At 38.1% G+C, this 12,811-nt stretch overlaps 1 protein-coding gene and 1 long non-coding RNA gene across 7 annotated transcripts; both read left to right on the top strand.

Annotated features, from left to right (window-relative positions):
- Positions 1–3,688: 3,688 nt before the first annotated feature.
- Positions 3,689–8,582, top strand: LOC137740607 (uncharacterized). 6 transcript variants are annotated; one of them, XM_068480448.1, is made up of 12 exons: positions 3,689–4,295; positions 4,458–4,555; positions 4,648–4,683; positions 4,769–4,976; positions 5,058–5,396; positions 5,494–5,645; positions 5,748–5,954; positions 6,051–6,141; positions 6,229–6,387; positions 7,179–7,285; positions 7,536–7,638; positions 7,789–8,582. In XM_068480448.1, exons 4-10 carry the CDS (start codon positions 4,851–4,853, stop codon positions 7,206–7,208), a joined length of 1,104 nt encoding a protein of 367 aa, XP_068336549.1. In that variant the 5' UTR covers positions 3,689–4,295; positions 4,458–4,555; positions 4,648–4,683; positions 4,769–4,850; the 3' UTR covers positions 7,209–7,285; positions 7,536–7,638; positions 7,789–8,582. The 6 variants fall into 6 exon arrangements, with proteins under 6 accessions (XP_068336549.1, XP_068336547.1, XP_068336548.1 ...); XM_068480446.1 differs by having other exon boundaries at positions 3,689–4,313; XM_068480447.1 differs by lacking the exon at positions 4,648–4,683.
- A 1,969-nt stretch (positions 8,583–10,551) lies between these two features.
- LOC137738864 (uncharacterized) lies at positions 10,552–12,159 on the top strand. Its single transcript, XR_011069065.1, has 4 exons — positions 10,552–11,412; positions 11,507–11,597; positions 11,690–11,861; positions 12,052–12,159. It is a non-coding gene; the product is annotated as an uncharacterized lncRNA (long non-coding RNA).
- The last annotated feature ends 652 nt before the right edge of the window (positions 12,160–12,811 follow it).

Raw genomic sequence — 12,811 nt, 5'->3', positions numbered from 1 at the left:
CACTTACCTGTGCGTCCACAGCACCCAATATGCATATGTATATATATATGCAACTATTAACATAACCAACGATGCATGAATAACGATAATGTAATGCATGGCATAAACTAATAAACATTAATTCAATTTCTGGGCAAATATAGTATATAGGTATATACGGAAAACCAAAAGCCCACTCACTGGTAAGTGGAAGGGTCGTAGCCCCCCTGCTTCGAGTGACGACGCTCGTCCTCGGGATACGTATCACTTATACGCGAAACAACTACAAAAACGTTAATTTTAAAGCACATAACCAACTTCTCGTAATAACTTCTCATACATTGCTCAAATTGGACAAATGAATATACCAACGTGCTCTACACAACCTCAGGAACACACCCAAATTTTTAGAAAAATTTTTCTCCGCCGCACGCGCAGGCACGTGCCTGGCACGCTGACGGCGTCAACTGACGCCGTGAGGAATATTCCGTTATTTCTAATGGATTCCGTCAACGGCGTCAGGAATATTCCGTCAAGTCTGACGGAATATTCCGTCTCCTTCCCCGGCGAACCTCCGGTGCCGGCGCTGGCGCCGGAAAACTGGGAAATTTTGAAACCGTGTTTTCTCACTTGTTTTTCAACCATTTTTCATGATTCTTGCACCAAAACGACGCCTAGAACTAGTAGAACAACGATATACAAGTTTTAAGGGTCAAAAACCACAAGAACTTACCTGTGCAAACTATCCAAAACCGGCCAACTCCGACCACGGTGATCCCGACGTCAAAACTCTTCAAACGAAGCACTCCGAGGCTCCTTGGGACACCACCAAGCTACCTACGAGCTTCAAATTTCCTAAAACGTTAGTATTTACGTTCGCATGAATAGTACTCAAATCGAACCACCTCGAATCGACGTGAAAACGTTAGAGTTCTCACCTGAAAATGGTACGATCGTGCTCCTCTCAACCTCACGAGTTCGACATGTCCTTGGTTCCCTCGATTTGCTAAAGTTTGATGGGTTCTTGGTGTGTCCGTACGTGTTCGAAGAGAAAGGGAAGAAATGGGAGCACGGGAGAGAGACAGGGAAAAAGACAGAGGGTGAGGGAGATGACAGTGTGTGTGTGTGTGGCCCAGCACATGCCAACACCACATAAAACAACTAAACAACATAACGAAAACAAACTAGGGGTAAAAGGGTCATTTCACACGCACGTTTTAGATAATTTCGGGACGGGATGTCACAGGTTAGATTATCACTTTATGAGAGCAAGTTCACCCCTAAAAAAATGCGCCAACACCCAGCTTATTTAATTCACTCAGTGAATAGTGATAGATCCCAATGAACAGTAATAGGCCAAATGCATCTCCATCCCTAACAAAAAATAGCCCAGTCAATTTTATTAAAATATTATTATTATTTATTATAAAATAAAAAAAAATTATTTTTTATTTCTGACTTTATAAAAAAATATTATTAATTTTTGATATGTTTATAAAATATTATTATAAATTAACTTGACACACACCTATACATATAATAACACCACCGTCGCCGCCACCTTTAGCATCACCGGCGGCCCGACCCGCGACGCCAAGCCCACTGTCCTCGTCTCAGAGAAGCTTGGAGAACTCGGAATCAACCTCCTCAAGCAGTTCGCTAATGTCGACTGCTCCTACAATCTCAGCCCTGAGGAGCTTTGCACCAAGATCTCGTTCTGCGACGCGTTGATTGTGCGTAGCGAGACCGAGGTCACCCGCGAGGTGTTCGAGTCCTCCGGCGGAAGGTTGAAGGTTGTGGGAAAAGTTGGCGTCGACATCAACAACTTGGATCTGGTTGCGGCCATTGAGTTCGGGCGGTGAACGCCTCCATGACCAACACCGTTGCGGCCGCCGAGCATGGGATTGCTCACATCAGATGGCCCGGCTGTTAGGTCTGTCGATTCTGGGCTGGTCTCTTGCTTGGCTTGGGCTAGGTGCCAACCTATTAGGCTGGGGTGGAGTGATTTGGCTGGGGGCCGACCTGTTTTGGGTGTTGGGTGTTGGGTGCTGGGCAATCCACTCTCGTTGGACTTGCTTTGAAGAAGTGACCATGATTTTGAGTTTTACTACGGAAAATGTTGACTCAAAAGAGGGTAGACAAAGTGTCTAGAGGATGATGATTTGAAATTGATGGATTTTTACCTTTGTTTTTTAACAAACAATATTATCTACACTAAAGGGGAAATGGTGGGCTTAGCCTCACAATGAGCTAGCAATAATGTGGTTCGAACCCGCTAAAGAGAAATACTGCTAGACCGTAGTACTAAGTGGCTTTACCTCGTTAAGAATTTAGGATATTCTTTGATATGAATTAGTGAAATAGTTAAGTTTTTTGAAGTAACAAATTTCCATTGAGTAGGAAGAAATACATAACATTAGGTAGTCTTTTCACGATTGTTATCATTCCTTAAGTATAGATTTTTTTATTTTTTAGAAAATTTTAAGGAAAAAAACAAGGGAGTTTTAATGAAACACTCTTAGTACAGTTTACTTTTAACGAAAAATCACATTTTTACCTTTCATTGATACTATTCACTACACCTTTATTTGTCCATTTTCATTAAAACTAGTTTGTTTTTTTGGACTTTTCGTTAGTTTTCCTAAAAAACAAATGTAGATTAGTAAATTGTACATTCAAAATTTTAATAACAGTTCATTATGCAATACATAAATAATAACTTCTACGGTAAAATTTTCAACGCAAGTGTGGTGTTTTTTTTACCACAGTTGTGAAAAACAATGGCGCCTATGCACCTTGGTGTATGTTGATCTCCACCGATCTCTCATTCTTAACAATTAACAATTTAAGTCACTAATACTTTTATTTATCTAGTTAAAATTTAACAACATTTTAAACAATTCTTGGTTTAAAAACATTAATTTAAAAGCTTTGACATGCATGCACGCACGGTAGCTATAACTTATTCAAAACATTACATAAGTAATTTTTCTTAACAAAAGATTCACGAGCTCACACTCTAACTAGTCATAATCTTTCTTTTTTTTTTTTTAAAAAAAAAAATTATTATTTTTAAGGAGAGAATGAAGGTTCAAAATTATTAAAATAATTTATAAAAGAGGAGTTTCAAATCCGGGATGTCTAGGTGGGAACGCAACATACTCTTAAGTGTTTTTTTTTTTCCTGAACAAACGATATTATTTACGCTAAGGGGAGAGGGTGAGCTTAGTCTTACAATGAGTTAACAATAATGTGGTTCAAATTCGCCTTTGGCAGGAATCGAACGTAAGACCTCTTAATTACAAGTGAAGAGGAATACCATTAGACCATAATATTAAGGGCAACATGCTCTTAAATTTAGATTGTGTGAGATTAAAAGAGTTCAGACTTGAACAAATACCAAGTTATTCAACAAACTTAAACAGAAAAACAAAAAGAAGAGAGAACAATGCATCCTCTGTAGCCCATTCATAAGACATGTATGTCATACCTGAATCGGGCAAATGAATTTTGCTTTGACGTTCTTGCATAACGCCGCAAATTCCATCTTTCTTTGACGGCATTGCGGAATTTAATCAACAAAAAAATTAACCAAAAAGATAACTCCAAATTTCATTAACAGTAGATGCTTTAACCAAAAATATAACTCCAAATTTCATTAACAGTAGATGCTTTCTCATCATCCAAACAGAAATAAAAACAAAAACAAGATAAAATGGGCTAGGAAAATCAACTCTCCCGTACATTCAAAACCCTTTCACCAAATAAAACCAAGCCCTTGAATCGCGTACTTGAAGCCGAAAAATAAACAAAACTCACCTGGTGATAGGTTTCATTCTTCGAACTGGCGATCCAGCCTCCTACTGCCACACTGCCGTGTTTCTGGACAACCACGTTATTTTCTGCAACGGAGCTGACCTCCACTTCCATCCTCTCAATCGTAGCACAGCAGAGCTCGAAGCCATCCCCATTTCTCTCCAAAAACTCGATTCAGAAATACAAAAGGATTGTCACCTTTGAAGTATGCCAAAGTGACAAGTCGCAGAGGTGTCAATTCTGAAATCTTCCTGGTGCCCGAGTTCAAAGTATAAATTTGAGGTGTGAGTGATTTTGTACTTCTGGCGATGGCTTTGAGCTTTGCTGCGGCTACGGTTGAGAGGATGGAGGTCGAGGTCAACCCCGCCGCAAAGAATATGGTTATCCAGGAGTACGGCAGTCTGAGGTTTGGATCGCGGGTTCAAAGAACAAGACCTGTCACCAGTTGAGTTTTGTTTTTGGTTTCCAAGTACGCGATTCGAGGGGCTGTGTTTTGTTTGGTGAGAAGATTTTTAAATGTTGGGAAGAGTTGATTTTCGTAGCTTTTTTTTTATCGTGTTTCTTTTATTTTGTTTGGATGACGAGACAATGTCGGGAATTTATGTAATTCGGAGTAGAATTATCTTTTTTTGGTTAATTTAATTTTTGGTTAAATTCTGCAGTGCCGTCAGAGGAAGACGGAACTCGTGGTGTTGTCTAAAATGGTCAAAGCCAAAGGCCCTTGCACGGTTCAGCTATGCCATAGTTGTCTGAAGAACAGGTTCGATTAGAATGAAAATTAGTCTCCTTTTTCTCGGTTTCGGAGTAAATTTTTTGGACTAAAATTGGTGGTGGGTGTTGAATTGAGAATAGGTAATACATTGACACCTGAGGCAGTGGCACAGAAATGTACGAAATGTCTAGGCAAATGCAATTGTAGTATATGCCAGTAAGCGTATGGAATGCCATATAACCGTTAACTTTGTATTTGTAGTTGTTTACGTTTTGGTGCTGCTGCCAATTAGAGAAGTGTGTTTTTCAGTAACAAAGCCGGTTTAATACCCACTGGTATTCGCATGCACGAAGCCAAGAAGAAAGGGTATCAATCTGTTGCTGATATGTTGTGTGTGGAGAAGCTGCAAAAGAAGGAGAATGGTGACAGCAAGGATGGTAAAGGGCGAATGCATGTGGCTTCAGACAAGGTTTGGTGCTGTTGATTACAATTTTATGTTTTGATTGGTTTTATTGCTGTTTAAGCGGGTTTATGATCTCGGTTTTGGCAGGCAACGAGTTTTGATTCACCTTGCAAACGAGGGAGGGAGAATGCCCTTGATCAGAGGGAAGATGTGAACTCAGATGCAGCAAAGCCGGGCGAGTTGATGGGAACTTGTAATGACAGCAGAGCTGATGCTGCTGCTGCTGTGAATGATGATGATGTCAAGGCCAAGGGCAAGGCTGCAAAAGGGCGTCGCAGGGTCAAGGAACGCCACGTCGAGAGTAGAGAGGTTGAGCTTCCCCTACCTCAGGGCACCCCATTGACAACTGTAGCGGGTGTCAAATTAGCTGCTGAGGATGTGGGAAATACTCTCCAATTTTTGAAGTTTTGTGAAACTTTTAGAGAGGTAATTTTTGTTCTATTAGATGTTTGATTGAAAGATGCTCTAAACTTGTTTTAATTTACTTTGACACTTGTTTTAATTTTTATTCTTTTTACTCTAGCTTTTTAAGATTGAAAAGTCCCAAGCTCAGTCTGTTCTTCGGGAACTATCACGTGGAGGAAGTGGGCGAAGTGGACGTCCTGGACAGTACTCCTCCGTAGTTCGATTTCATAGCTATATGCTCTTCTTCATACAGAAGGGTTTATTACAGGAGTAAGAACTCTACCTAATATACTATTGTTATGCATAAAGTACTTCTAGTATTTAATGAGGGAAATAATTCATGTGGTTTCTGACATCTTCACTTTCTGTTAGGTCTCTAGAGCAAGCAAGCAACAACTGGTCATGGTTCCAAGATTTGGCGAAGCTGGTGTCTGCATCGGGGGTCTCTAAGGTCGACCCTGTGATGAAGGAGCTGCCTGCAGAGTGTTTTATTGGAAGCAGGGAGGGATACAATGCCTTAAACTTCTCCCAAAAGCTTAGGCTCCTGAATTTCATCTGTGATGAGGCTCTTAACACAAAGTAAGTAGATGATACATAATATGTAAATTATAGTTGTGTTATTGTCCTGTGTTTTCTGCGTTATGAGTGATGAGAACTTTTCAATCCTTTATCCAGGACACTGAGGGGATGGATTGAGGAGCAAAATGAAAGATCTGTCCAATGTAAAGGGGACATGAAAGCAAAAGTTTCTCTAGCAAAGGATAAGGTAATATGAAAACAAGTCGAGCTTTTATGAGGCAAGCATTTTTGAAGTCAACATAGAGGTCTGTTTTTAACTAAATCATATGAGCAGGCGAGAGATATCCAAGCAAAGTTGCAGGAGCAGATGGCTAAGAGGGCCACTCCAGACAACGGTGATGCTGTCCCAATTTCAGAGTCGGACTCCATTGCTTCAGTTCTCAGAAGTGAGGCAGCTCAAGCTCACACGGAGGTGGTCAAGGCAATGGCCATGGTGCCCCAAAGGAAGACCTGGTTTGGTACTGAGGTGATTCTAAAAAAAGCTGCTATAAAAAAAAGCTGAGAGCTGTTTTTGTGTTTGGTAAACACTCAGCTTCAGTTTTTTTTCACAGTTTTGGGTGAAAAAAAGCCAAAAACAAGAAGCTGCAAAACCCAGCTTTGAAAAATCGGCTTTTTTTCACATCTGTTTTACATAAAAGTTTACCGAACACTCTAATACTGCTTTTTTTTTTTCAAAAGCACTTTTACAAAAAAGTTTACCAAACACTCTGCTGCTTTATTTCACAGCTGCTTATTCTCACAGCACAGCAGAAGCAGCTTTTTTTTAAAGCACAACAATACCAAACCAGTCCTAAGTCCCATTTATCATATCTTCAGCCTTTCAATCACCTTTTTTTTTTTTAGGAGGTGGATTGTCTTTCCTTCCATTTCCATACTTTTCTCATGTCTTTCTGTAATATGTGATCACGGTTAAGTCATATCAACATTTTATATTAATTTTTTTATAAAAATAATAAAACAAAAAGTAATAGGAATATAAAATGTTGACGTGGTTTGACCATGATCACACAAATAAGAGTGCATGAAAAGAGTAAGGAAAATGAGGGCAAACAACCCACCTCTTTATTTTTTTTATTGCTAGAATCGATGTTAAAACTATCGTTAAGACTTAAGAACACTTTTTGAGATGTTTTTCCGTTTGGTTGAAATGCTTTTTATGTTTTTGGTTCTTATTGAAAATCTGCTTACACGTGCTTACGCTAAAATTGTTGACTTATTTTACAGGCAATGAAATATGTGAGGCTGTTAGAATAGAGCCCTACATTGTGGATGCCGATGGACATGCCTTCTGGAAACTGAAAGGCGATTTTGCTGACATATATTGCTTCAAGGTTAGTTTTAACTGTTCCAAATACAATGCGTTGATTTCCAGTTTTTGAGTTATTTCCGTTGAAATATCCCACATAAAAGAATAGTTTAAATACTTTAATTTCACTCCAATTAATATCGAAGTTTTTTGTGATAAAACTCCATACATGACGGATTGTGCATATGGTAATTATCAAGTTGCAAGTTGGAGACAATATTGATATTGTTGAAAGTGGGCCGTATGTAATAATTTTATTTTCGATTATTTTACAGATCTGGGAACCTGGGATAGAACTTCATCTGGGGAACGATGGTTCATCTGCGGTGCTGAAATGAAAGAACCAATTGACAAATACCGCTCTTCTCTGGCTCTAAAGTATGCACACATACCTGTCCTGTTTTACATTGTTTATATTGTTCTGATATCGCAAAGTTTTATTTAAGCCCACCCACACACCACCCCCCCCAAAATCCCTATTTTTTATGAACTGGTTGCTGATGCATTAACTGTTTGATTGGCTTGCAGGGAAAAACAGGCCAAGAGGGAGCAAAGGCGTTCCAAAATTTCTTCAAGCAAAGAAAAAAAGTTGCAGCATTCCCAAACTTCTTTGGAAAGCAATGAAGAAAACACTCAGGTTTCCCAGACTCCTGGAAGCAATGGCAAAAACGCGCAGGTTTCCCAAGCTCCCGATTGCAATGAAGAGAACATGAAGTTCGGTCAGGAGGCGAATTAATTTTTTTAGCCTAGAAGACATTAAAGCCCTTTTTTTTTTTTTCAAATACATAGAAGGGGATATACATTTACAAGAAAATATGTATACATACAACTATACAAGTTACAAGGATCCGGTTGCATGCCCAAATTTCTGTATGAACTCCTACATGGGAAAGCCGACCATAATTACTTTGTGACGGGGAATGTAAATTTTAAGATGAGCTCTGTCATAGTTATTTCTTAACAGCCTTTAGAATATTCATGTCTTCATCTCTCTTGATATTTGCTCCTAGTTTAGATTCCAAATATTTCAAAGTACCTTGGGTTTAGGTCCTTAAGCGTTTGTTTAATTAAGACTGCTTTTGTAAGAGTATTTTTGCTCATAAGCGCTTTTTCGAAAGTGCTTTCGTTAGAACTTTGGTCTTGTTTAGAAGTGATTTAAGAGAGCTAAAACACTTTTGACTGCGTTTGGTAGGAAAGGTTAAAAGTGCTTTATGAAGAAAGTGGGTAAGAAGACTTTCGAGTAAACAAAGCCGAGTCTCCTGCCGGAGCCTTAGATGATCTGATTGGCACCGCCGCAGGAGGAGAACAGAAGAAGATGGTGGAGGCGGGGGTGGTGGTTAAAGAGGAGGGTAGGGAGTAGAAGAATTAGGGCTATTGTTGGAGTTTGATGAGTGAAACTAGTGGAGTGAGGCTTTCGTTGGACTTGGATATGGTGGAGATTGCCAAGACTACTGGGTTTCGGGGATGTAACTTTTAAAATGTTGATATCAACATTTCTTACATATGCAACTCTTTTTAAATGTTGATATGAACATTTCTCACATTTCTTACATATGTAACTCTTTTTAAAGAGTAACATTTCTTTGTAGTTTTAGTTACTTTCTCAGCAATGAAACATAGGACAAGAATAATAATACCTGAAAGGCTTTTTAGTTAAAATGGTCATTGAGATTTGTCTAACTCTTCATTTTGGTCTCTGATATTTGAAATCAATAGAAGTGGTCCCTAAGATTGTCCATCATCAATCATTTTGGTTCTTCAGTGAAAAATTATGTTAAATAAGGATCAAAGTGATAAAATTACCCTCAATATAATAAACAATAGGCTAAAACAATTTGATAAAAATTAAGGGTATTTTTGTCATTTTATCCTTATTTTATGGAAATTTTTCATAGAATGACTAAAATGATTGATTGTGGACAAACTCAGGGATCAATTATATGGAGTTCAAATTTCAGGGACCAAAATGAGGAATTATGCAAATCTCTTGGATCATTTTGGCTAAAAAACCTACTTAAAAAGCCTACGATTGACCATTGAAGCATACCTGAATTTTTTTTTTTTTTTGACAAACAATAGATAATTTACACTATCAAGATAGAAGACATGGCTTAATTGACATCACATATGCACAAGATACCACCGTATAGCCTACTACCAGAACAAGGATATGTCATTTTGTATAGCATGATCTAAGCCAATCTCCAAGGCGGGGTCAAGCTCGAGATAGAAGGATCACTTGTGCGTTATATAATAGGCCGCCCCAACTTGAGAAATCAAAATATTTTTTAATTTGGGGCATGATAATGAGACGGCCTAACAAGATTCAAAAGGGAAATAGCTAACAAAGTAAAAGGATCCCCATTTTTTTTCCTTTGAATTAAATTACAAATATACCCTTCAAACTCTAGACGCCCCCTATTTATTTGTGTCTTCGCTTCTCACTTTCGTACAGGTTAAGATCGTTGATGGTTAGATCCACTTATCTATTGTATTCTTTTCCAAAAATTCTCCTGCTTCTCTTTTGCAGTTTCCTCACTCTAATTTGAAGGTATGAAACTTCTCTAACACTTTTCTAATTTGTCTCCACCTTCATTTTCTCCGGCACTCTTAGATCTTACTAATGTATTTTTCTCAAATTTGATTGTGATCTTGTAAGGAAAAGTGGATTAGATTAAATCTTACGCATCTAAATGAATTTTGTGGGTGAGTAATTGAGAGAATTTTTCTCCTTTGAGTTGAAGTGCACATATTTTGTTGGCACACATTATTAGTAAATTTTTTTCCTTTTCTTTTACAAACGTATTGGGGAGGGTGGAGAATTAGTTATAGCTCCTCAGATTTATGACAGAGTTAGCTATTTGAGTTACAATTTTATTATTGATGCATATCGTTGAATGGTTTGTTTCGTACATTAAGTTTTAAAAATTAAGATGTATAGATTTTGTTTGGATGATGATTTCAGATTGATGGACAAAAAATAATCGAGGAAACAAAAAAGATGTAGATTAGTTAATAATCCATACCCTCGAAACTATAAAAATGGTTCAATATCTAATCCCCACCCTAGTGTTTTGAAAGAACTGTTTTTTTTTTTTTTTTTTTTTTAAAAGAATTGTTTTATCAGATTAAAGGAAGTCGATGCTTTTAGGATTTTACGGAAAGAAATCTGAAGAATATTCATGCTTTCAAGCTTTTACGGTACAAAATCTGAAAAAAAAAAATTCTAAGTCTATGAGTTTTTATAGAAACAAATCTGAAGAATAAATTAAATAGGAAAGAAAGTTAAAACTCCTGATACTTTGCAACCATAAAAGGAAAAACATATTAACAAATCCCAAAAACTTTGACTGGCCACCAAATTCTCCTGCCAAATGTCGAAGAGGGAAGGGAACTAGGACAGTACAAATAGCAGCTCTCCAATGTCCGGCATGATCATCATGAGTTAACTATGCAATCTCCCCAATGGCTGAATGCGAGAATATAAATTGAGGCTTAGGGAGAGATTTTGTTCTTGCGAGTCGATTTCTGAAGAAAATGGTGATAACTTCAAGCTCTATCGCAGCCACAGTTCATCTTCTAATATGAAAGAAATAAGCTCGAAGGTAAAACTTTTATAATTCATGAGCTCACACTCTAACCAAGTAACCAGTCCTAGTCTTTCTTCATTTCTCATATTCATACAGTGTGCGAGATTGAACATAGATATTTATTCCACAAATTTTATCTGGAAATTAAACAAAAGGAAGATATATAGGAAAAACCATTCTAATCTAGCCTGTTTTTAAGCCATCTATTGCATAATTGAAGAGGGCATGTGCCTTCTATCCTCTACTTTCTTGCTTACGTATTACACCTCCATCTTCTGCGCTCGGACGTTGCTTTCCGTGAGGTGTAAGAACTCTACCTTGTATATAACATTTATGCATAAGTACTTCAGTAGGCTTTAATGGTGGAAATAATTCATGTGATTTCCGCCACCTTCATTTTCCGTTAGGTCTCTAGAGGAAGCAAGCACCAACTGTTCATTCAAAATTTGGTGAATCTGATCTCTGCGTTAGGGGTCTGTAAGGTCGACCTTGTGATGATGGAGCTGCCCACGGAGTGTTTTGGTGGAGGCGGTGATGGATATGATGAGGCTCACGACACTGAGTAAGTAGAAGATACATAATATGTGAATAGTCAATTTTTGTAATTGTGCTGTTTAGATTTACGAGTGACGATAACTATTCAATCTTTTCTCCAGTAGACCGAGTGGATGGAATGAAGAGCAAAATGAAAGGCCTGTCGAACAAAAAAGGGATGCCAAATGAAAAATTGCTAATGCTAAAGATAAGGTAATGTGAAAAACCAGGCAAGCTTTTGAGAGGCAAGCATATTTTGGAGCCAACAAGGGGTTGTGTTTTTTAACTAAATCATATATGTGCAGGAGAAGGATCTCGAAGCAAAGTTGCAGGAGGAGATAGCTAAGAGGACCACTGCAAACAGTGGCGATGCTGTCCAACTTTCAGAATCCGACTCCATTGTTTCGCAAATCACAAGTGAGGCAGCTCGAGCTCACATGGAGGTTCTTGAAGCAGAAATAGCCATGTTACCGGAAAGTAAGTTCCAATTCGAGTATCTTCAGCCCTTCAATTTCCTTTTTTTTGTTTCTATCAATTGATGTTTTTCTTTTAATGTTGTGGGTTTTCACGGAAATCTGGTTATCGTTTTGCTAGTAACTAAGCTTTCGTATTTTTCATGTGCCTGTTATACATGCTCGTGTTAAAATTGTTTTGACTTATTTTATAGGCAATGAAATATGAGAGGCTGTTAGAATACAGCCTTATGTTGTGGATGCTGATGGCTATGCCTTATGGAAACTGAAAGGCGATTTTGGTGAAGATATATTGCTTCAAGGTTAGCTTTAACTGTGCCAAATACAATGTGTAGATTTCCAGTTCACGAGTTATTTCGATGTTCTAATTTTACTTTTCAGTATTGTACAGATACGGGAACATGGGATGGAGCTCCTTCTGTTGAAAACTGGTTCTTTACGGTGCTGAAATGAAAGAGCCAGATGTTTCCTAGTTCGAATTTCGCTCTTTACGACAGTTCTGATTCGAAGGGGAAGTGATATTGAAAAATTGGCGCGCTGCCTCAGGTTGTGGTTATGAAAGTTTAATGGTTGTTTTTTTATAAAGCGATGTATTTACGGTATGAGGGGTGAGAAAATAAATTGGCAGTGAACTCGTTATTCAGAGATACTATTGAAGTATCTATTATTATTGGTGGTAGGGTTTGTCTAGTTGTCATTGTTTAGTTGGTGATGGATAACAACTCATTGTCATCTTACTTTCGGCTAGGGTTAGCTGCTTGTTTGTTTACTTTAGGCTTATTTAAGAGCAATATTCCCTCATCATGTAAAGCTAGGTATTAGTTTAAGTTAGAGATAGTGGAGGTCAGGTCTTCACTCATGCTTGCTGAGCTGCCATCCCTATCCGCACCATTCCTCCACTTTCTTTCTTGTATTCCTCTCCTATTTATGGTTGATCTTGTAAACTATTTTATA

This window comes from Pyrus communis, chromosome 7 (assembly GCF_963583255.1).
Source record: "Pyrus communis chromosome 7, drPyrComm1.1, whole genome shotgun sequence".
Lineage (NCBI taxonomy): Eukaryota > Viridiplantae > Streptophyta > Magnoliopsida > Rosales > Rosaceae > Pyrus > Pyrus communis.
Note: the sequence above shows the minus strand (reverse complement) of the source record. Positions and strands in the feature narration are given on the sequence as shown.